The sequence below is a fragment of the Cervus elaphus genome, chromosome 22 (assembly GCF_910594005.1).
Source record: "Cervus elaphus chromosome 22, mCerEla1.1, whole genome shotgun sequence".
Lineage (NCBI taxonomy): Eukaryota > Metazoa > Chordata > Mammalia > Artiodactyla > Cervidae > Cervus > Cervus elaphus.
Window position 1 is genome coordinate 30,378,467 of NC_057836.1, and position 22,882 is coordinate 30,401,348.

The window sequence follows — 22,882 nt, forward strand, 5'->3', positions numbered from 1 at the left end:
CAGCAAGATCCCCTGGAGGAGGGCATGGCTACCCACTCTAGTATTGTTGCCTGGAGAATCACATGGACAGAGGAGCCTGACAGGCTACAGCCCATCGGGTTGCAAAGAGTTGGACACAACTGAGTGACTAAGACATACACATACACATAGTAGCTATTAGCCCCATGTGACTATTGAGTACTTAAAGTATAACCAGTGAGACTGAGGAATTGAATTTTTAATTTCATGTAATTTTAATTAATCAATTCCAGTGGCCACATGTGACTTGTGGCCACTGTATTGGAAAGCCCAGAGCTAAAGTGTCTACACTTATCTACAAGACTCCTCTATCAACAATAATAGAATCCCCCAAAGGCAGGGCTGAAATTGACACTGGAATCAATGTTGAAAAAGAAGTCCCATTATATTTGGGAGAGTGAAATAAAAATCCAGAGAAGTTAAGTGCAATATCCCTGGTCACTTGGCTACATTTCTAGGAAAGGCAAAATCAGAACTAAATGTCACATGATTACACAATAATCTTTTATGTCACAAAGTCTGATTCATCCACACAAAAGCATTCACCCCAATTTTTAATAACCCACACTTTACTTTCAAAAATTACTTTCAAAGTTACTATAAGAGAAAATATCTCCGACCTCATAAGATTCTTAGGATAATTCAATTTGAAAAAGTCTGCAAACCACTTAGCTCGGTGCTTGCCAGAAAGTGGTGATTGTTGGAGGTAGTTAATATTGACACTTTTGTTAAAGTCACCTAACTATTTAATTATGATATGGGGAGTAATTATTCTACTTCACATGATCATATTAAGACATGACTTTTATGAAAGTATTTTAAACATTTTAGCTTTGAATTTCCCTCTAAAAATAATATCAGAAGCTTATCTTTTTTTGGAATTGTTATACCACTAAAGCATGAGAGTGTCAGTCCCTCAGTCATATCCAACTCTTTGCGACCCCATGGACTGCAACCTTCTGGACTCCACTGTGCATGGAATTCTCCAAGCAAGGATACTGGAGTGGAGAGCCATTCCCTACACCAGGGCATCTTCCAGACTCTGGGATTGAACCTGGGTCTCCTGCATTGCAGGCAGATCCTTTACTGTCTGAGCCACCAAGTATGGTTTTTAAGTTTTATATGAATTTCTTTCTGAAATGTGAGCCCTTAACATGTCTGTTCACTATCAAAGAATTTAGTTGTAGGCAATGATGCTAAAATTTGAAGTATCGCCCATATAAAATTTGAAATTCAGATAAACCTTCATCACCAATAAAATTGCAGGTGATTTCTGTTGCAAAATAGAAAGTTTAAAGATTAAGGCAAGAAAAGCCTTTGTTCAAATTTTTCTATTTTTGTCCCAGACTGGACATTGTATGTTACTGAAGTACAGGAATTCAAATAATCCAGTAGAAATATGAAATAAAAAGAAAGAAAATAAGAAATAAGGAGAACAATAGATTTCCTTGGTCAGTTTCTGGGGGATTTACACTACCTAAAATATGTTGCTCAAACTCCTATCAGTCGATTTATTGCTGATTTCACTTCTGCATTCTCATGCATCTTTAGGACAACTTGTAGACATGTAGAATAAATGTTTAACTTCAATAGTGATTGAATTTCAATCCTCTTATTTGTTTTCCTTTTAAGAATGTCAAATTGATGCCAGCTCCTCCATGTGGGTTTACGTCTTCCTGGGAAACCTTCTTCGTGGATTTGGAGAAACTCCCATTCAGCCTCTAGGCATTGCCTACCTTGATGATTTTGCTAGCCAGGACAATGCGGCTTTCTACATTGGTAATTCCCGCCTCATTCATCTTTCTGGGGTGCAGGATACCTGGTTTTCTCGACTCTATTCTCAACTAAATAGAGTGTGGAAGGTTTTATATTTCATATCTAACTCCTCTATTCAGTTCACACTTTTCTGAAGTTCACACTGAGGGTTTGCATAGTGAAGAAACTTCAGTTAAAAGGACCTATTGCATTAGGGAAAGAAAATCGAATTAAAAGAAATTATCTGTGAGCTCAATTGCTGTGGTGTATGACCTGTATCTTTATGGATACAGAAGAAGGACAAGAGCCAGGCCTGAGCCACTCTTTTCTAGAACAGGTCCCAGTGCATAGAATAGTGGCTAAAATCTCAAAAACAAAAATATGTGTGTTCGGTCATTCAGTCATGTCCAACTCTTTTCCACCCCATGGACTATACCCCGCCAGACTCCTCTGTTTTGGGCTTTTTCAGACAAGAATACTGGAGTGGGTTTGCAATTTCCTCCTCCAGGATTTCTTCCTGACCCAAAACAAAAATTTGGCAATTCCAAAGCCAGGTGAATCAAAGCAGCGTTTATTGAGTGCCTCTTATGTTCTGGAAGCTAAATTTGTTCTGTTTCACACATTAGTCTTGGTTTCTGGGGGTTTTGATCTTCTGAGGGTTTCACCTTCAGAGACAGAAGGACAAGATTTAAATTCATTAAGGCAGTGGGGGTCGGGGGGTGGCGCTGTGCCTGAATGGAGGAGCTTGGTGGGCCCCAGTCCATGGGGTCGCCAAGAGTTGGACATGATGAACGATTTCACTCACTTAACTATAGGTAGGTATAGTTCTGTCCTGGCTAGTTACATGGAATTCCAGAGGGTTCTGATGACAGCCAAGAATGCTGTATGTAGTTAAAAATGGGGCACCTGTTCTAATGGGAAGCTGCAGCACAGATCAGGATGTAGAACAGAAGCTCCAACACATGTGTTAGGACATTACTCTGGGGACCGGAAGAAAGATTGTCGCCAGGAGATGCACATAGGTGTCAACGTGTCCCTGTTCTGTCCAGTAGCTCAGAGGCTGCTCTCTCCCCTTCGTCCTCTTCTCTATTCTGTAAAAGATCCAGTATGAATTTCCCAGGTGGCTCAGTGTTAAGGAATTTGCTTGCCAACGCAGGAGCCACAGGAGATGTGGGTTCATTCCCAGGTTTAGGAAGATTCTCTGGAGGAGGAAATGGCAACCCACTCCAGTATTTTTGCATGCGAAATCCTATGGACAGAGAAGCCTGGTGGGCTACAGTCCACAGGGTCATAAAAGAGTTGGATATGACTTAGTAACTAAACAACAATAATAACAAAACTGAGGTCTAGAAAGTTTAAGAAGAGTGCCAAAGACCACAAGACTGAGGACTCAGCCCTTAGCCCAGATGTGGTTCTTTTTCCACTGCACAGTGTGACACTGTGGGGACCCGCTGCTCAGCTGGACTGTTCGATATGTCCTGTCCTCCACCTACAGCCCATGGGGTCACAGAGAGTCAGACACTACTGAGCATACATGCATACACGCAATTGCTATTTACTCCTCCAGTTAATCTCCCAGGGATATGCGCAATACAGTCTGTGATGAAATAAAAGGCAGATGGGTAATATTTTGCAAGGATAGCAGACTTTCTGGTTACTAGAAATGATGTCATTGAGGAAATCTGCTCCAGCTACCTGGAGCTCCCCAGGTGGGTCAGGAGCATTGCAGAGTGCACCTCTTCCCTCTCTCAAGTCAAGCTCCTTTGCATGAGCTGCATAGTTACTGTGTTCACAGGTGATCCCCTGGAAGCTCTAACACAAGCTCTTTCCCATCAAGATGGAAGAAATCAATTTTAATGTTGAAGACCATAAAAGGTTTTTGAAAGACTGTCAGAACAGTATAATTCTGATTTTTATCACTAGGGGGAATCCAATCCTAGGGAGTAAAATTTGTTCCATTTGCCAAAATTAGCTGTCTTAGTGTTATTATCTTACTAAAAGGTAATTAATGCCTTAAAGATGCTCATTCTTCTTCCAACACTGAGAAGAAGTTATTTCCGGATTCAGTGAGGTTGAAAAGTTGACAAATTAAGTACACTTAAGGGAAGAGTTGATGAAGTATTTTCAGTGACTAACTGGATCTCATGCATGTTTCCTGTTTAAAATTTTATTAATGTACAAAAGCAAAGAAATGGTACTTTTGTATTTTGTAGGATGTGTGCAGACAGTTGCAATTATAGGACCAATCTTTGGCTTCCTGTTAGGCTCGTTATGTGCCAAACTGTATGTTGACATTGGCTTTGTAAATCTAGGTAAGGAAGTTTATTTCTATTTATTCATCTATTTTAGTTACTGTAATTTTTAATGGGAGTAGTGTCAAAAATATCAAATTGTCTTTTTACAAAATGATAGGATGGTAGTCTTTCATAAAATGAAAATACTCCTTGGAAATTTACTACTTATACAATTATCACACACATTAATAAATGGAACATGAAAAATAGGTGGTGATTACAACCAGATGAACCATAGTTTGTTAATCAGTTGTATCATTTCCCACTTCTGGTTTCCTGGTTTAAAGACATTCAAGCTTAGTTAAGACTAACAACTGTAGCTTCTTACAGGCTTCAGGTGAATCAACATTTACTACAGTCACATCAATTAATAACATATTTCTGGACTTTCCAAAAAGGCCAACAATTGAAAGTCTCTGGCAACTAAAATTCCTTTCTTTAATGTACAAATCTTTTTTAGCTGAAAAAACTTTATAGTGAGACTAACTTTCCTTCTGGAGGAATGCTTGTGGAGGGAATAAATGAGGACTTCATCTCTCCATAGCTGTTAATTTGTTTCTTTCCTTATAAGATGTAGGCCCTAGACATACATAGAAATTATCTGTTTTCCTGAAGAATTCCTAGAAAGCAGTCAAAAACAAGAAAACAAATTTTAGTTTTAAAAATTTTGGAATCACCTTGTCACTAGTGTGTGCTACAAATGATTGTTATGTGTTACAATAGAATGAAAAACACTTGAGCTAGCTATTCTTTTTTAATCAAATAACTGGAATATGCATTCCAGAAATTTTGTTTATTCATTTATTACTCCTCACATTTATTTCATGTCTACTCTAACTCAAGTGATGTTCTACCAAAGTGAACAAAACAGTTGATTCCTTGACTTCATGATGTTTAAAATCTGGTCATGGCTGATATAGATAAGAAAGTGTTGGCATGATGAGAGGTACCAAGGAAAATTGTGAAAAGGAAGCAATGAACATGCAGTGATAACTAAATCAAACATTTCACTGAGTATAATGTAGTGCTGATCAAGCCTAATTGTCAAAGGATTCTCATAGAGTGTAATAGAGTTAGAGTACAATAGTATGTTTCATATGTTCTTATATATATATTTTTAAAAAAACTTTATTTGCTTAAAATACATTTGTCAATGCTTACATTTCAGTCAAATAAGAAACAGTATCAAAAATTTTATAATGAATAAATATTGATGTTTAATTATTAAAGCATATACAAATCTTGTTTCAGAACTAGAATATCTCTGAAATATTACTAATCATCATTTAATAAATAACATTCTGAGTGGCTCAGACTAGATTTGGGCCTAAGCATATAGGGTCTTTTTCTTTCAGTAAAATTCTAGACATTCAATGTGTAAATCAGAGGAAAATGGCACTCATGTTGGAGAGGTAGCAGAAGGCTTTAAACCCTCCTAAGTCTTTCTCGCGTGTTGCGTTCCTCCTGTCATAGGTCCTGGGGTCCCTCTGCAGAAGCCCAGAGCAGAGTAAGAACCCCTTCAGGACTGTGGATTCTATATTTTTAATCTAAGGAACAAAAGAGAAATAATTGTGCTCTGAAGACATCTTCTTTCCTTTAAAAATCAAGATCATGATAATGTTCAGTTCAGTTCAGTTGCTCAGTCATGTCCAACTCTTTGCGACCCCATGAACCGCAGCACGCCAGGCCTCCCCGTCCATCACCAACTCCCAGAGTTCACCCAAACCCATGTCCATTTGGTTGGTGATGCTATCCAACTAGCTCATCCTCTGTCATCCCCTTCTTCTCCTGCCTTCAATCTTTCCCAGCACCAGCATCTTTTCCAATGAGTCAACTCTTCGCATGTGGTGGCCAAAGTATTGGAGTTTCAGCTTCAGAATCAGTCCTTCCAGTGAATATTCAGGACTGATTTCCTTTAGGATGGACTGGTTTGAACTCCTTGCAGTCCAAAGGACTCTGAAGAGTCTTCTCTAGCACCGCAGTTCAAAAGCACCAATTCTTCAGCGCTCAGCTTTCTTCACAGTCCAACTCTCACATCCATACATGACTACTGGAAAAACCACAGCCTTGACTAGACAGACCTTTGTTGACAAAGTAATGTCTCTGCTTTTCAATATGCTCTCTAGGTTGGTCATAACTTTCCTTCCAAGGAGTAAGCATCTTTTAATTTCATGGCTGCAATCACCATCTGCAGTGATTTTGGGGCCCATAAAAATAAAGTCAGCCATTGTTTCCACTGTCTCCCCATCTATTTCCCATGAAGTGATGGGACCGGATGCCATGATCTTAGTTTTCTGAATGTTGAGCTTTAAGCCAACTTTTTCACTCTCCTCTTTCACTTTCATCAAAGAGGCTCTTTAGTTCCTCTTCACTTTCTGCCATAAGGGTGGTGTTATCTGCATATCTGAGGTTATTGATATTTCTCCCAGCAATCTTGATTCCAGCTTGTGCTTCCTCCAGCCCAGCTTTTCTCATGATGTATTCTGCATATAAGTTAAATAAACAGAGTGACAATATACAGCCTTGACATACTCCATTTCCTATTTGGAACCAGTCTGTTCCATGTCCAGTTCTAACTGTTGCTTCCTGACCTGCATACAGGTTTCTCAAGAGGCAGGTCAGGTGGTCTGGTATTCCCATCTCTTTCAGAATTTTCCAGTTTATTGTGATCCACACAATCAAAGGCTTTGGCATAGTCAATAAAGCAGAAATAGATGTTTTTCTGTAACTCTCTTGCTTTTTCAATGATCCAGCGGATGTTGGCAATTTGATATCTGGTTCCTCTGCCTTTTCTAAAACCAGCTTGAACATCTGTAAGTTCATGGTTCACGTATTGCTAAAGCCTGGCTTGGAGAATTTTGAACATTACTTCACTAGCGTGTGAGATGAGTGCAACAGTGTGGTAGTTTGAGCATTCTTTGGCATTGCCTTTCTTTGAGATTGGAATGAAAACTTACCTTTTCCAGTCCTGTGGCTACTGCTGAGTTTTCCAAATTTGCTGGCGTATTGAGTGCAGCACTTTCACAGCATCATGTTTTAGGATTTGAAATAGCTCAACTGGAATTCCATCAGCTCCATTAGCTTTGTTCATAGTGATGCTTCCTAAGGCCCGCTTGACTTCGCATTCCAGGATGTCTGGCTCTAAGTGAGTGATCACACCATCATGATTATCTGGGTCATGGAGATCTTTTTTGTACAGTTCTTCTGTGTATTCTTGCCCCCTCTTCTTAATATCTTCTGCTTCTGTTAGGTCCCTACCATTTCTGTCCTTTATTGAGCCCATCTTTGCATGAAATATTCCCTTGGTATCTCTCATTTTCTTGAAGAGATCTCTAGTCTTTCCCATTCTATTGTTTCCCTCTATTTCTTTGCATTGATCACTGAGGAAGGCTTGTCTTATCTCTCCTTGCTATTCTTTGGAACTCTGCATTCAAATGGGAATATCTTTCCTTTTCTCCTTTGCTTTTCACATCTATTTGTAAGGCCTCCTCAGACAGCCATTTTGCTTTTTTGCATTTCTTTTTCTTGGGGATGGTCTTGATTCCTGTCTCCTGTACAATGTCATGAATCTCCATCCATAGTTCATCAGGCATATGTTCAGATTAGAAAAAAAGTTGCCATGTATGAATTATTATGTATTTTTATGATGTGATAGAGCTAATGCTAGGATTTTAAGAGGCTTATTTAATGCACTAGCTTTGCTGTATATGTTCTCTAGCCACCCTATGTCTTTTTCAGATGATATAACCATCACCCCAAAGGACCCGCAGTGGGTGGGTGCCTGGTGGCTTGGCTACCTCATAGCAGGAAGCATCACTCTTCTGGCAGCTGTGCCTTTCTGGTGTTTACCAAGGACTCTACCAAGACCCAGGAGCAGAGAGGACTCCAGTTCCTCCTCTGAGAAATCTAAGTTTATTATGGATGATCACACGGATTACCAAACACCTCCTGGAGAAAAAGCAAAAATCATGGAAATGGCAAGAGGTAAGCCCGATTCTCTTTGGTTCTGAAGCACTTTCCATATTCCTGTTGAAATTTTCATGGTAATCTATAAACAATACTTCTTTCTCCACTTCATGTGTTCAGAAAAAAAAATTGAGAAACTATACATGAAGCCAGGCTTCCCATGTGGCACAGTGGTAAAGAATTTGTCTGCCAATGAAGGGGATGCAGGAGACTTCAGAGTTTGATCCCTGGATCAGTAAGCTCCCCTAGAGGCAGAAATGGCAACTCACTCCAGTATTCTTGCCTGGGAAATTCCATGGACAGAGGAACCTGTTGGGCTACAGTTCATAAGGTTGCAAAGAGTTGGATGCAACTGAGCACAGGAAGAAGAAATGAAGATTATTAAAAAATCTTTGCTGCCATCTCCGCCCTTACACTTCCTCCATGTAGACCTTGCAAACAGCCCTCCTGTCCCATCACTTCATGGCAAATAGATGGGGAAACAGTGGAAACAATGGCTGACTTTATTTTTCTGGGCTCCAAAATCACTGCAGATGGTGATTGCAGCCATGAAATTAAAAGACGCTTACTCCTTGGAAGGAAAGTTATGACCAACCTAGCTAGCATATTGAAAAGCAGAGACATTACTTTGTCAACAAAGGTCCGTCTAGTCAAGGCTGTGGTTTTTCCAGTAGTCATGTATGGATGTGAGAGTTGGACTATAAAGAAAGCTGAGCACTGAAGAATTGATGCTTTTGAACTGCGGTGCTAGAGAAGACTTAAGAGTCCTTTGGACTGCAAGGAGTTCAAACCAGTCCATCCTAAAGGAAATCAGTCCTGAATATTCACTGGAAGGACTGCGTGGTCAGAAAAAACCTTCAGGACTTGTGGCAATTGACAGATAACATCCACCCACTTGAGAATGCACACCACTGCATGTGTCCCACCAATGATCAAAGGAGTGAGTGTGGTGTGGGGCCAAAGGTCAGACAAGTGCTAGTGAATTCCCTTCCTGTGGGAATGGGTGGCCATGAGAAAGATTGGTCCCCTTCAACTGGCCCAGCAGTATTGACATTTACAGAAAATCTTCAAATTTCTATTTGGCTTGCATAAAAGGAAGAAGAGAGAATGCCAAAGCTCCTTCTATTAAGAATTAACTGGAGAAAAGTTTTACATTCTCTTCTCTGCTTCCAGGACCCAAGTTCAAAAGGAGAGAGACCAGAAAACTCAAGTTTCTGATGTCCAGCCTATGACTTTCAGTTTGATGGGGAGGGAGTTTCCTTATACCTCATATCTCTTACCACATCAGAGGAATCTATTCTCATATGACTGATTCTAATTTATAATCTATATCTTATGCTTGTGGAAGTGAGCACCTATGTCTGGATCTGAACCTGGCCAGATCTCAACTCTGTCTTGTGTCACTGGCTTAACATTCAGTGTGTGGGTGTACCACTCTATAAACACTCCTGGGAACCACGACAACAGGACTCAACCATTCAGCTCTGAGGCTATGGCTGCATCTTCTGCCAAGTGTGACCCTGTCTTTAATTACTCCATGCTATTTTTGTCTTATAGATTTTCTGCCATCACTGAAGAGTCTTTTTGGAAATCCGGTGTACTTCTTATATTTGTGTGCAAGCACCGTTCAGTTCAACTCTTTATTTGGCATGGTAACTTACAAACCGAAGTACATTGAGCAACAGTATGGGCAGTCAGCCTCTAAGGCCAACTTTGTTATCGGTACGCTTCTCTGTCCTTCCTGCTTTCCAATAGGTATTATCAACTCTGTGTCTTATTGATCCTTAGTAATTTTAAAAAGTTGTTCTGATATTTAGACTGAAAGCAACTTATGACATTTTAGAAAGTGAGTGGAAAAATCTAGCAGAGTAAGATATTTAGAAAGTCTGTGGTACAACTTTGTGTCAAGAATTATTTAGAACAGTGTGTGATTGACCATGAGCATACCATGTAGACTAAACATGCATTTTGTTAGGGGATTGTTAACACTGGCTGTCTGTCTTTCAAGTGTAGCTGAAACCTCATAACAGTGCCTCTTCTACCTGAAGAGCTTCTAGGATTACAAAAGGTGAGTATTCAAACAGGTTAGAAGGTATGCATTGCAAAACAAAGTTTATATTTGCTCAGGATTGAAAGACTTCTCTGACTCCTGACATTTGAGGTTGTTTAAAAGGCCTGTATTTCTAGCACAGCAGAGCAACCATTTAAGAGGAAGGTATTCAAAGGCAAAGAAAAATATGAAAAGATGAATGAAGAACCAGAATCTTCAAATACATAACCACGGTCCTGCAAGCAACTGTACCCTTTAAAACCGGGACTGTTTGCTTAGTCGCTCAGTTGTGTCTGATGCTTTGAGACCCATGGACTGTAGCCCACCAGACACCTCTGTCCATGGGGATTCTCCAGGCAAGAATTCTGGAATGGGTTGCCATGCCCTCCTCCAGGGGATCTTCCCAACCCAGGGATCGAAACCTAGCTCTCCCACATTTCAAGTGGATTCTTTACCAGCTGAGCCAACAGGGAAGCCCAAGAATACTGGAGTGGGTAGCCTATCCCCTCTCCAGGAGATCTTCCAGACCCAGGAATCAAACTGCGGTCTTCTGCGTTGCAGCTGGATTTTTTACCAGCTGAGCTACCAGGGAAGCCCCAAAGTCCGTGAAGATGTCATTTAATGCTATTGTTTCATATTCTGTCCCTTTGGACATGTTCTTTTATGACAGGAGATTCCAGTGGTTTAGAATCATTCCTTCATAAACATTTTAAATATTGCTCTATTCATCTATCTCTGAAAGAAACCTGGGGAATGGGGAGTGGGGAAACAGCTAAGCATATAATATTTTAAGACATGTAATTTTCCTGTAAAATCCTAGACAATGGACACTTAGCATATGCAATTTTAATTGACTCTTTGGTCTGCTCTTCCCCTAAATTTTAACTGCTAAGGCTATATCATTGAGAGGCTTCCCAGGTGGCACTAGTGGTAAAGAACCCATCTGCCATTGCAAGAGACATAAGAGACACAGGTTCGATCCCTGGGTCAGGAAGATACCCTCTAGAAGGAAAAGGCCACCCACTCCAGTATTCTTGCCTGGAGGATCCCAAGGACAGCCTGGCAGGGTATAATCCACAGGGTTGCAAAGAGTCAAACATGACTAAGCAACTTAGCACATACCACTGAAGTTTTACATTCAACATTAATTGTCTCAAACTGATTTTATTATTTAATGGTTGATCTGAAGAAACATTTTTTAGCATTTTTCAAACCTATATTCCACCCATGCCAATCAATGTATGGAATGAAAGTTTGAAACATTTAAAACTTTTAATTTTTTGTTGTTTATTGAGACATAACTTGCAAGCAGCAGTTAAGTCTACAGATCTCAAATGTAAGCTCAGCAAGACAAATATTTACACAAAAATATGTGTGTAGTAATCATTATCCAGAACCTGTAGCTCACTTTAGTGTCCCAGTCGCCTCCCTCAAACCTTCTTCTATCCAACATTCTTCTCCAAATTAATAACTACTCTGAAGTCCACCATCACAGACGAGCCTTGCCTGTTTCTGAGCTTTATATAAATAGTATAATGAGCTATGTACTCCTTTGTGTCTAGGTTTTTCCCAATGGAAGTGAAATCTACAAGACTCATTCATGTTATTGCATGCAGTGGTGGTTTGTTCTCATTGCTGTGCAATATCCTATTATATGAATACACCACAGTTTATTCATTTTCATGCTGGTGGATATTTGGGTCATTTACTGCTTTGGCATTGCATGCTTGCTCAGTCATGTCCAACTCTTTGTGACCCCATGGACTGTAGCCCACTAGGTTCCTCCATCCATGGGATTTTGCAAGCAAGAATACTGGAGTGAGTTGCCATGCCCTCCTCCAGGGGATCTTCCTGACCCAGGTATGAACCTGCATCTCCTGCATTGGCAGAAGGATTCTTTACCACTAAGCCACCTGGAAAGCCTGTTTACTGCTTTGGGCTATTCTAAATAACACTGCACAAACATTCCACATGTATTTTGGTAGGCAGATTCAGTCCTTTGTCTTGGCTCTAAGTTGGAGTAGAATTGCTGGATCCTACGGTATGTGTATGTTTTGATCTGGTAGATATTGCCAAAGTATTTCGTTAAAATGTTGTGCAAATGTTTCCTCTCATTAGAAATGTAAGAAGACTCCAGTTCTTCCATATCCTTCTTTTATTTGGTATTGTCAGTCTTTTTCATTGTAACCATTCTTATGGGGTCTGATGGTATCTTACTGTGGCTTAATCTATTGACTAGCAATACTGAGCATGTTTTCCCAAGCTTATTGGTCATTTCAACATTATCTTTTGTTAACTCTGTTTGAGTGGCTTGCCCATTTTTATTGGATTGCTAGTCATTATTGATTTGTAGGAGTACTGTAGATTTTTCCTGATACAAATTTTTTGTATTTTGCAAATACTTTCTCACAGACTTCAACCTTCCTTTTCGCTCTTCTTAATTTTAATTCAGTCCATTTTTAATCTTTTGCTTCTTCATTAGTGCTAGTTTGAGCCTGTTTTAGAAATATTTATCAAACCCCAAGGTTATGAAAAATAAAATTGCTCCTAGTAGATTGTTTTAACTTTCATGTTTATGTTATAATCCACTTCAAGTTATTATTTTTTGTATTATGTGAAGGAAGTCAAGGTTCACTTATCAAAATGAAGAGACTATCTTTTCCCCATGAATTGTAGTGAAGGAACACACCTTTAATACATGTTTACTTCTCATTATTCAATATGTGCATGATACTTAGAGATCTAATATGTGCATAATACATAACACATTTGATTTTGCTCTCACTACGATGATGAATACGTTTTTTTTTACCATTTTCAAATTGAAAAGTTTATTTCATAAAGGAAAATTAAGGGCATTTGGGGGAAGTTACTTAGAATAGAAATGAAACTATATGTAATCTCATTCCTTTATTAAGTAGATAATAAATGAAATATGCTCTACCTATAAAATTGTTTTAAGGGTAATTAGCACAGATGATGAATGTAAGATTCTGAGAGATTTAATGACCTGCCCAATTTCATGCTTATATAGCATACATACATAATTATATAGCCAGGAATGAAACTATTTTATGTGAGTTTCTGAGTTGTATTTCCTCAGTGGGCATAATTATTTTTGGAAAACTGACAGGAAGAATCTGATTAATAATTATCTTTTTATCTATGGCTAGCTGATTTCTTTTAATCTATAACCCTATGCTGTATATTAAAATGGACTCTGAGATCCAAACAAACTCATCATCAGATTTTTTTGAGCCATTTAGCAAAGGTTGCCTGGCACCCTAATTCCTCATGTTTCTGACATATCTATAGATAATTCAGGTACTTTTGTGAGAGGTAAATGAAAATGCTTAGTAATTCCACATCCTTATAACTAGGATGAGCTTTCCTGGTAGCTCAGACGGTACAGAATCCGCCTGCAATGCCAGAAGACCTGGGTTCAATTCCTGGGTTGGGGAGATCCCCTGGAGAAGGGAATCATTACCCACTCCAGTATGATAGCCTGGAGAATTCCATGGAATGAGGAGCCTGGTGGTCTGCAGCCCATGGAGTCACAAAGAGTTGGACACAATTGAGCAACTTTCATAGGGCATACCTGGTAGCTCAGCTGGTAAAGAATCCACCAGCAATGCAATTCCTAGGTTGGGAAGATCCACTGGAGAAGGAATAGGCTACCCACTCCAGTATTGTTAGGCTTCCCTGGTGGCTCAGAAGGGAAAGAATCTGCCTGCAAGGGGTTGGGAAGATCCTGCGGAGAAGGGAATGGCTACTGACTCCAGTATTCTTGCCTGGAAAATCCCATAGACAGAGGAACTTGGTGAGCTACAGTCCATGGGATCTCAAAGAGTCAGACAAAACCGAGTGACTAACATAAGCATGAAATAACTAGGATACTTTCCTGAGTGGTATGATTTTACATTAGTAAGTATAGGATACAGCAGAGTAAGGGAAGTGGGTAAATTATCTGACATCCCTAACACTTATTTTAATCAGAATGGTGAAAAGAAATGCATCACTGGGTTAAAATAAAGATGGGAAAAGACATGTAAAATGGATTGGAAATGCACGTAATTCTCATTCAACAAATACTTTCTCCCTTTCATTTCTTTCCCACCCCTGGCTCTTTTCTCCATCTTTTTCCTTTGGGTTGTGGGAGAATGACCCTTTCTGTGATAAAATATGAGAAAGGCCCAAAGAAGACACATTTCCATTCTACTCTCAGAGAAAATATTTGATATGACATGGATGAAAGAATAAACAGGGATTTCTCTAAAGTGTTCAAGGGCTGACTAATCCAATGACTATTTTACTGTATGTGTTTTTATATGTTGGTCACATTCTTTCTAAAGTCTAGAAATAGCATTTTCTTATATTAATGACTTTTTTATTACAAAAATGAAAGAAAGATAAAGATGTTTCAAATTCAGGGACTAGATAGTATATTGCAAAATGATTCTGCTTTTTTATAAACGGTATGAGCTTTAAAAAAATTTCCATTGCAACTTCTACTGAAAGAAATTTGACTAGCAGGTGAATCTTTCATTTAAGCCTTTTTTAATCACTGTGAAGGTACATGGACATGATCTCTTCTTCCCCTTCTTATAACTCAGACTGAAATTATTTATTTTTGCTTAATTTCTTGAAATTTTTTGATTAAATAAAATAGTAACTAGTAGACAAGATATAACAATACTGACTGTAATTGACAAAAATGATTATCATTCTCAATTTTTGGAGATGTTAAACAAATAAGGAAAAATTAAAATCCTTTGAGAAAAAATAATTATAATAGAAAGCTTTATTTTGTGGCTAAGCTAGAATAGCAAATTCAGAATAGTAATAAGATGTCTTCTAGAATTAAGTAAAGTTACATTAAAAACTTGTGAGGTGATGGAAAACTATCTTAATTTGTGAGGGGGAAAAACTGTTATTATCCCCAAGAAGGATGGCTAAGTTTACTTGTCTGCACTGAACAGGTATATGAAAGTGTACATTTTTACTGACATTTTTCTCTCTTTGTAACATTCAAATCTTAATATTTTGTCTTCTAATATTAGAGTAATATTGTGAAGGTCCATGATGTAACCAGAACTTTCACTTCACTGGGGAAAAAAAATCTCTAAAAATATCCTAAAGTACTAAAGAGCCTCTTGATGAGGGTGAAGGAAGAGAGTAAAAAAGATAGGTTAAAACTAAATATTAAAAAAAACCTAAGAACATGGTATCCAGTACCATCATTTTATAGCAAATAGAAAGGGAAAACATTGAAGCAGTGACAGATTTCCTCTTATTGGGCTCTAAAATCACTGCAGATTATGACTTCAGCCATGAAATTAGAAGATGATCACTTCTTGGCAAGAAAGCTATGTATGACAAACCTATACAGTATGTTAAAATGCAAAGGCATCACTTTGCCAACAAAGGTCTGTTCAGTCAAGACTATGGTCTTTCCAGTAGTCACATACGAATGTGAGAGCTGGACAATAAAGAAGGAAGACCGCCAAAGAATTAATGCTTTTGAACTGTGGTGCTGGAGAAGACTCTTGAGAGTCTCTTGGAGAGCAAGGAGATCAAACCAGCCAATCTTAAAGGAAATCAACCCTGAATACTCTTTGGAAGGACCGATGCTGTACCTCCAATGCTTTAGCCACCTGATGTGAACAACTGACTCATTAGGAAAGACCCTGATGCTGAGAAAGATTGAAGACAGAAGGAAAGAGGGTGACAGAGAACAAAATGGCTGAATGGCATCACCAATTCATTGGACATGAACTTGGGCAAACTCTGGGAGATGGTGAGGACAGAGAAGCCTGGCATGCTGCAGTCCGTGGGGTCACAAAGAGTTGAACACGACTTGGTGACTGAACAACGACAAGCTCAGCTTGCCTGATATTTGGATAAATATAAATGTTAAATTCAAGAGAAAATATATAAAATAAATTGAAATAAATTACAGATGCCAGCATAAATTATGGCTAATATTTCCATCTGAAATATTCAGATGGTAAACATTTTAAGAGCAGCACAGTTTACAACGTGAGTGGAAAAAGTGTGCAATGAAGAAATCAGACTGAAATTTCTACCTCATTGAATGGCTCAGAAATACCTAAGATGAAAGAAAAAAAGCTTTGGGAGGTGAGAAGCACATTTCATCTGCTTTTCAGGAACTTTGCCACCAAACTGGCCCTGCATGGATGACGTGGCCCTGCACAGATCCTAGGGAACTTGAAAGGGAGAACCAAATTGACAATATATTTGAAAAGTCCTACTAATCTTTTTTTGAATCATGTTATAATTTAGTCATCCTGAAATTGAGAAAGATATTCTGGAGAAATGGCTTTTATGCACATTTTAATAGAAATCCACCTATGTAAGAAACACAGGATTCTATCATGAGCATAGTTCTTCTCTTGAAGGTTTGATTGGAGGGTGAGAGATATGAACAAACAAACAGGCAATTTTGATAAGTACCAAGGCTGCCTCTAGGACCCCACACAAGGGCTTCAAAGGGGGTTCTGATGACCAAGTCATGCACCCTGGTATCAGATGCATCCTCTGGAGGCATGATATGGCTGGTAGAGGATGTGATAGGTACTCTAATTAGGGGAAGCCCAGAGCACTTTGGTGGAGGAGGAAATGGCAACCCACTCCAGTATTCTTACCTGGGAAATCCCAGGAACAGAGGAGCCTGGTGGATTGCAGTCAATGGGGTCACAAAGACACAACTGATCATGCACGCATGCAGGGTACTCTGGATGAACAAGCATACCCTTGGAGTCAGAAAGAATTATCTGGGAGATGATGCTATCTGAATTAAGAGCAAAAGGACAGGGAGGTGTTAAAAGATGAATGCATGAGAACAGGGATGGAGGTTGGGGAGGACGAGAGATAGCAATTATCTTGCTATCTCTGTGGCAGAGATAGCAAATATTCTTGAGCAGAGAGACCTATAAGCAAGAGAACACATTAAATCCTCTGCAAGTTTCAAGAGAACACAAGCCTCTGAAAAAGAGGTGGGTCTAGAGAGGATATTCCTGATTATTAACAATCTGTTCTGAGGGAGAAATATCCCTAGAATTCCTTTAGTCTCAGGCTATTCTAAGCCAGATGGAGTGCTGGGAAGTCAGTGAAATTTAGCACAACATGTTGCTCAGGCCAAAGAGTGTATTTTGTGCCATTGCTTCTGATGTCCCAGGCAGGATGGGTACTTTACAAAATAAATTTTTCTTTTTTATTAAAGTATAGTTGATTTTTAATACTGTGTTAGTTTCAGAGATTCTACAGCACAGAGATTCAGTTATACATTATATGTATATAGTCTTCAGATTCTCTTTCCCTATAGGTTATTATAAAATATTGAATATAGTTCCCTATGCTAAAAACTAGGTCCTTGATTATCTATTTTACATATAGGAGTACGTATATGTTAATCCCAACCTCCTAATTTATCCCTCCCCCCACTTTCCTTTTCCCTTTGGTAACCATAAATTTATTTCTATGTCTGTGAGCTTGTTTTGGAAATAAATTCATTTGTATATTTCTTTTAAATTCCACATACAAGTGATACTGTATGATATTTAGCTTTATCTGTCTGGCTTACTTCATTTAGTGTGATAGTCTCTAGGTCCATCCATGTTGCTGCAAATGGTGTTACTTTGTTCTTTTTTATGGTTGAGCAATAGTATTTCATGTTTTTTTTCTGTGTGTGTGTACGTATGTATGTGTGTGTATATATATTTTATATCCCATCTTTATACATTTATCCATTGATAAGACAATTAGTTTGCTTCCATTTCTTGGCCATTGTAAATGGTGCTGCAATGTATACTGGGGAGCAACGTATCTTTTAAAATTATGGTTTTCTCTGGATATATGCCCAGGAGTAGAGTTTCAGGATCATATGGTAGCTCTATTTTTAGATTTTAAGAAACCTACATATTGTTCTCCATATGCCAGTTTACATTCTCACCAACAGGGTAGGTGAGTTCCCTTTTTTCTACACCCCCTCCAGCATGTGTTATTTGATGATGGTCATTCTGACCAGTGTGAGGTGATACCTCCTAGTAGTTTCGATTTTCATTTCTCTAGTAATTAGTGATGTGGAGCATATTTTCATGTGCTTTTTGGTCATCTGTATGCCTTCTTTAGAGAAATGTCTATTTAGACCTTCTGCCCATTTTTTGATTAGGTTTTTTTTTTTTTAATATTAAGCTGTATGAGCTGTGTGTCATAAAAAGTAAAGTGAAAGTAGCTCAGTCATGTCTGCCTCTTTGTGATCCATGGAATTCTCCAGGCCAGAATACTGGAGTGGGTAGCCTTTCCATTCTCCAGGTGATCTTCCCAACCCAGGAATCAAACCCAGGTCCCCTACATTGCAGGCAGAGTCTTTACCAGCTGAGCTACAAGTGAAGCCCACTTGTCATAAGAAAGAACGAAGTTTTGCCATTTGCAGCAACATAGACAGACTTGAAGGATATCATGCTAAAAAGTGAAGCCAGACAGAAAGACAAATATTGTATGATACCACTTATCTGTGGAATCTAAAAAATATAACAAACTAGTGAATAAAATAAAAAAGAATCAGAGTCACAGATACAGAGAACCAACCAGTGGTTACCAGTGGGGAGAGGGAAGGGGGTAGGAGCAATATAGAGATAAGGGATGTTTTAAAAGGGGGGTTATTATGGGGTTATCTGAAATCACATTGTGTGAACCTTTCAAAAATTGTAAAGCACTATGGAATTTAAATACTCTTTAATTCAAATAAACTTTCAAGTTAAAATCATCAACATCATCAACAGCAGGTGCCTCTTAGCTGATGTTCAGCTCTTCAGGAGCCCAATGCACAATCTCTGCCATTTGCACACCCACAAACCTCAGCTCAGCTGAAGAAGCAAAAATGAATATCTCTTTTTTCAATTTCTCTAATTTCATGATCATGCCGCCTTCTAGGTGGGTTAATTTCTAATACGATCACTTTAATGCTAACAATGCATAGTCACGAAGAGATGAAACAAAATATCCTTTTAAAAATAATCTATCAATACATGATGAAAACATTTTTTAAAATAATGTAATAGCTAACCAAGTATCACTATATATTTGATGTTTTAGATCCTATGAAACTTAGTTAAGTGACTAGATATATAAATCAGAAAAGAAAGAAAGGAAAGGAAGAAAGGAAGCTACTTTGCATCTATTATCACTGTATGTCAGTATTTTTAATTTTTTAACACAAATTTCAGTGTGAGTCAGAAAAGGATACTTGTAATTATTGTGTACCTCAGCAGATGCTGGCCAAGGTTTATACAAACTTCAGCCCTTTATTACATGAAAGAAATGTGTTATCTCAAAATCTCAAGATATATCAGTAATTGATGAGTAGACAATATGAGAGAGAGATTCTAATCACAGAGAGGTTGAGCACTGGATGCCTGATTACCTTTCCCTACAGTTCTTTACCAATCACAATCCAACCAAAGAGCCTCTTTCTCCATCTTTCCTAACACAGAGGTGTTCCACTTCCCCCAACCCCAACATTTTCATCTTTGTCTCATAGATGGAAATGTTCATAATAACCCAATTGAATGATGTTTTGTGCCAGATATTAAGCTAATAACTTTTCACGCCATTTAATCACTTTAAGGACACTTATTAGTTCTATATTATATGTGAGGAGACAGTTTTAGAGAAGCTCAGAGAATTACTTGCAGTTGCATAGCTATTTACATTGTGGAACTGAGATTCAAAGCCATGGAGCTGGGTCTTCGGGATCCAAACTCTTAATCACTTTGTTGAACTTCTTCCTAGTATTGCTTTTTAAGTCACACTTCTTTGACTGCTAGTGAGATTGAACATCTATTTATGAAGAATTATATCTCCCAAATCCTCTTGAAGGAGAGTCAGTTTAACATAGTTATTGAAAGCATTTAACTTGATAACAGCCTTCCTGGATTCATATCTGGCTTTTCCACTTACTAACCACCACCATCAACAAATTTCTCTCTGAAATAAAGATAACATATGCCTATCTTCTAAGGTTGTGGTGAAGAGTAGATGTGATAGATAATATATCAAATGCTTAACTAAGTGACTGGTACACTGTAAGCAAATTTAAAAAAATATGAAAGGTGCCTAATAATATGTTGTTATTGTTCATGCTGTAAGAAAGCATATCAAACTAAGAGGCTGGGCAATAAAAGCAAATATTGTTGGGGTCAGAAAATAGAACCAGGACTGTTTTTGTGATTGTTTGTTTATTCCTTACAGTCTATGTGCCTATTCTTCTTTCATTCACAGCCTTAAAAAGCATTATAATCATCTAATTGCCACCAGATTGCACCCGTTATTCCTGGGATTAGACCACAAACACCAGATTCATTGACTGATTCGGTGTTTATTGATTTCAAACCCTATGCTAGACATTGTGATAGGCAGAACCCTGGGTCTGTCAGCTGTGTTATCATTAATCTAAAACCTAGATGTTAGTGGCTGAATAGTTCTATAAACTTAAATGGATCAAGTAGTCTAATAATAAGTTAAAAACTATATTACACAGTTTCACACAAACCCTTAGAAAGTTTGGGTGAATGTACTCAGATTTCTTTTAGAGGTTCACAAAAATGACACATTTTTCTTTTTCCTCAGGGCTCATCAACATACCTGCAGTGGCCCTCGGAATATTCTCTGGGGGAATAGTTATGAAAAAATTCAGAATCAGTATTCGTGGTGCTGCAAAACTTTACTTGGGATCATCGGTCCTTGGGTACCTGCTATTCCTTTCCCTGTTTGCACTGGGCTGTGAAAACTCTGATGTGGCAGGATTAACTATCTCCTACCAAGGGTATGTTTACTCATTAAGTAATCAGAGGAGATCTGTTTGTTTAACCAAATTAATTATGGTGTTTCAAGATAAGATAATTAAATTATTAAGAACATACCTATGAAAAGGAATTATTGTTTTATTGTGGAAGAATAGACAATGCTTATGACGTGAAGCTGTTGTTGTCACCAAAATCTGTCATTTTCTTTGAATCTGAAAGTGGAAGCAAATATTAAAAAATAGCAAATCCATATCTTTCTTTAGGGAAGCAACCTGATAGTAGAAAATACAGACCTTGAATTTTGCTTCTCCATTCTTAGTGAAGTGATACTGTACGAGTTATTTAATCTAGCCTCAATGTTAGTATTTTAAAACCAGAAATAATAACTGCCTTTTAAGGTTTTGTAAGGCAAGATAATACACATGAAAGGGATTAGCACTTACCCAGCACAAAATAGAAGTGCCATTCTTGGAAACAATTGTAGTTTATTTTCTTTGAAAACTAGATACCTAGAAAACTGGAATGGTTTCTATGCTACACTTTACAGTCTCTGTCATTCAAGTCAAGGGAAATTGAAGGAGAAAATGGCTATCCCTCAACCCGGTGACGAACATGCAGCTCTTTGCAGTTGATCACAGGAGGATTTACTGATGCTTTTAGATTTATGCCATCCTGTGTGGGGGTAGTGATTAGATTTCTTAGTTTCCAGAGTAGTCTAAAGGCTGGATCTTGAAGAAATTACTTCATCCTTCCCCTTCAAGAGTCCTCGCTATCACTCTGTCTCTGCACCTGAGTTCCCAGAGACAATTCTCCTCATCCTCCTACCTATCTATATATCATTTGTTTAAAAAAAAAAAAAAAAAAAGTATTGAGCTGCTACAGGTTGCCAGGCCAGCCTCCCTGATTTTATCTGCCTGGCTGCCTAAAACTCTATCTGTTGGCTCAAAGGTCAACCATCCTGACAACATGTTGTTTCCTGATGATTCAGTTTCTTCTTGCTCACTGCTTGCTCCCCAGCCTCTTTGCACATTTATCTGTCTGGTGTTCGTGTTCCAACACCTTCATTAACCTAGTTGCTCCTGTTGTTACATACATGCTCAGTCATGTCTGACTCTTTGCAACCTCATGGACTGCAGCCCACCAGCCTCCTCAGTCCTTGGGACTTTCCTGGCAAGAATACTGAAATGGGTTGCCATTTCCTCCTCCAGGGGATCTTCCCAACTCAGGGATTGAACCCACATGTCTTGCATTGCAAGCAGATTCTATATCACTGAGCCACAAAGGAAGCCCACATCAATTATGCCTTTTGTCCTCTAACATGTTCAGGAAAATTAGTGAGTGCAAAGTTCATATAACATTGCTTCTGGGAGTTGTCACAGCAACAGTTAGACTTAATAGAGTGTATCGTTGCCTTGATAACATTGAACAATATAGATCAAGAATGTTAGTTATAAACAGGAATTGGAAGAAGATTCTGGAGAGAGTAGAAGTCTTGTGCCATGATTTCCTATTCCTAAGATCCTCGGTGGGTGGACAGTGGTCAAGTACTTTATATTTTGCAATTTAGAAAACACCTTACCTTTTTATCATCTCACTTCTATCTTAAGGTGCCTTTATGAAGTTTTGTTACCGTCATTTAAAGAACTGAGATTAGAAAGGTCAGTTAACTTCCTTCCAGTATGTTTTTTCCTACTGCATTGTGCTATCTCTAAGCCAAAAGCAAATACAGAAGTAGACAACAGAAAAATTTTGAGATTTACATTAAAAGTATACTCAGATGATAATAAAAGATTCAATATTCTTAAACAAACAAAAAATTTCATTGAATACTAGGTCCCTGAAAGCCGTTCACCTTGAAAGACTATAACTACAATGTAATAATGTTATCATTGTTTAAAACGCCTCTTTTTTGAAATTGCTTTCCATATTTTTAAGAATATTCTCAACAATGGCAAAGATTTAACCTCTAAGAG

At 38.3% G+C, this 22,882-nt stretch overlaps 1 protein-coding gene across 4 annotated transcripts in view; it reads left to right on the forward strand.

Annotated features, from left to right (window-relative positions):
* SLCO1C1 (solute carrier organic anion transporter family member 1C1) overlaps positions 1–22,882 on the forward strand; it is a 76,028-nt gene that overhangs the window by 35,460 nt on the left and 17,686 nt on the right. For all 4 annotated transcript variants that reach the window (XM_043882553.1, XM_043882556.1, XM_043882554.1 and 1 more), the window contains 5 exons: positions 1,651–1,797; positions 3,987–4,085; positions 7,806–8,051; positions 9,591–9,755; positions 20,734–20,929. In XM_043882553.1, coding sequence (XP_043738488.1) covers positions 1,651–1,797; positions 3,987–4,085; positions 7,806–8,051; positions 9,591–9,755; positions 20,734–20,929 — 853 coding nt within the window. The remainder of the gene's footprint in view (positions 1–1,650; positions 1,798–3,986; positions 4,086–7,805; positions 8,052–9,590; positions 9,756–20,733; positions 20,930–22,882) is intronic.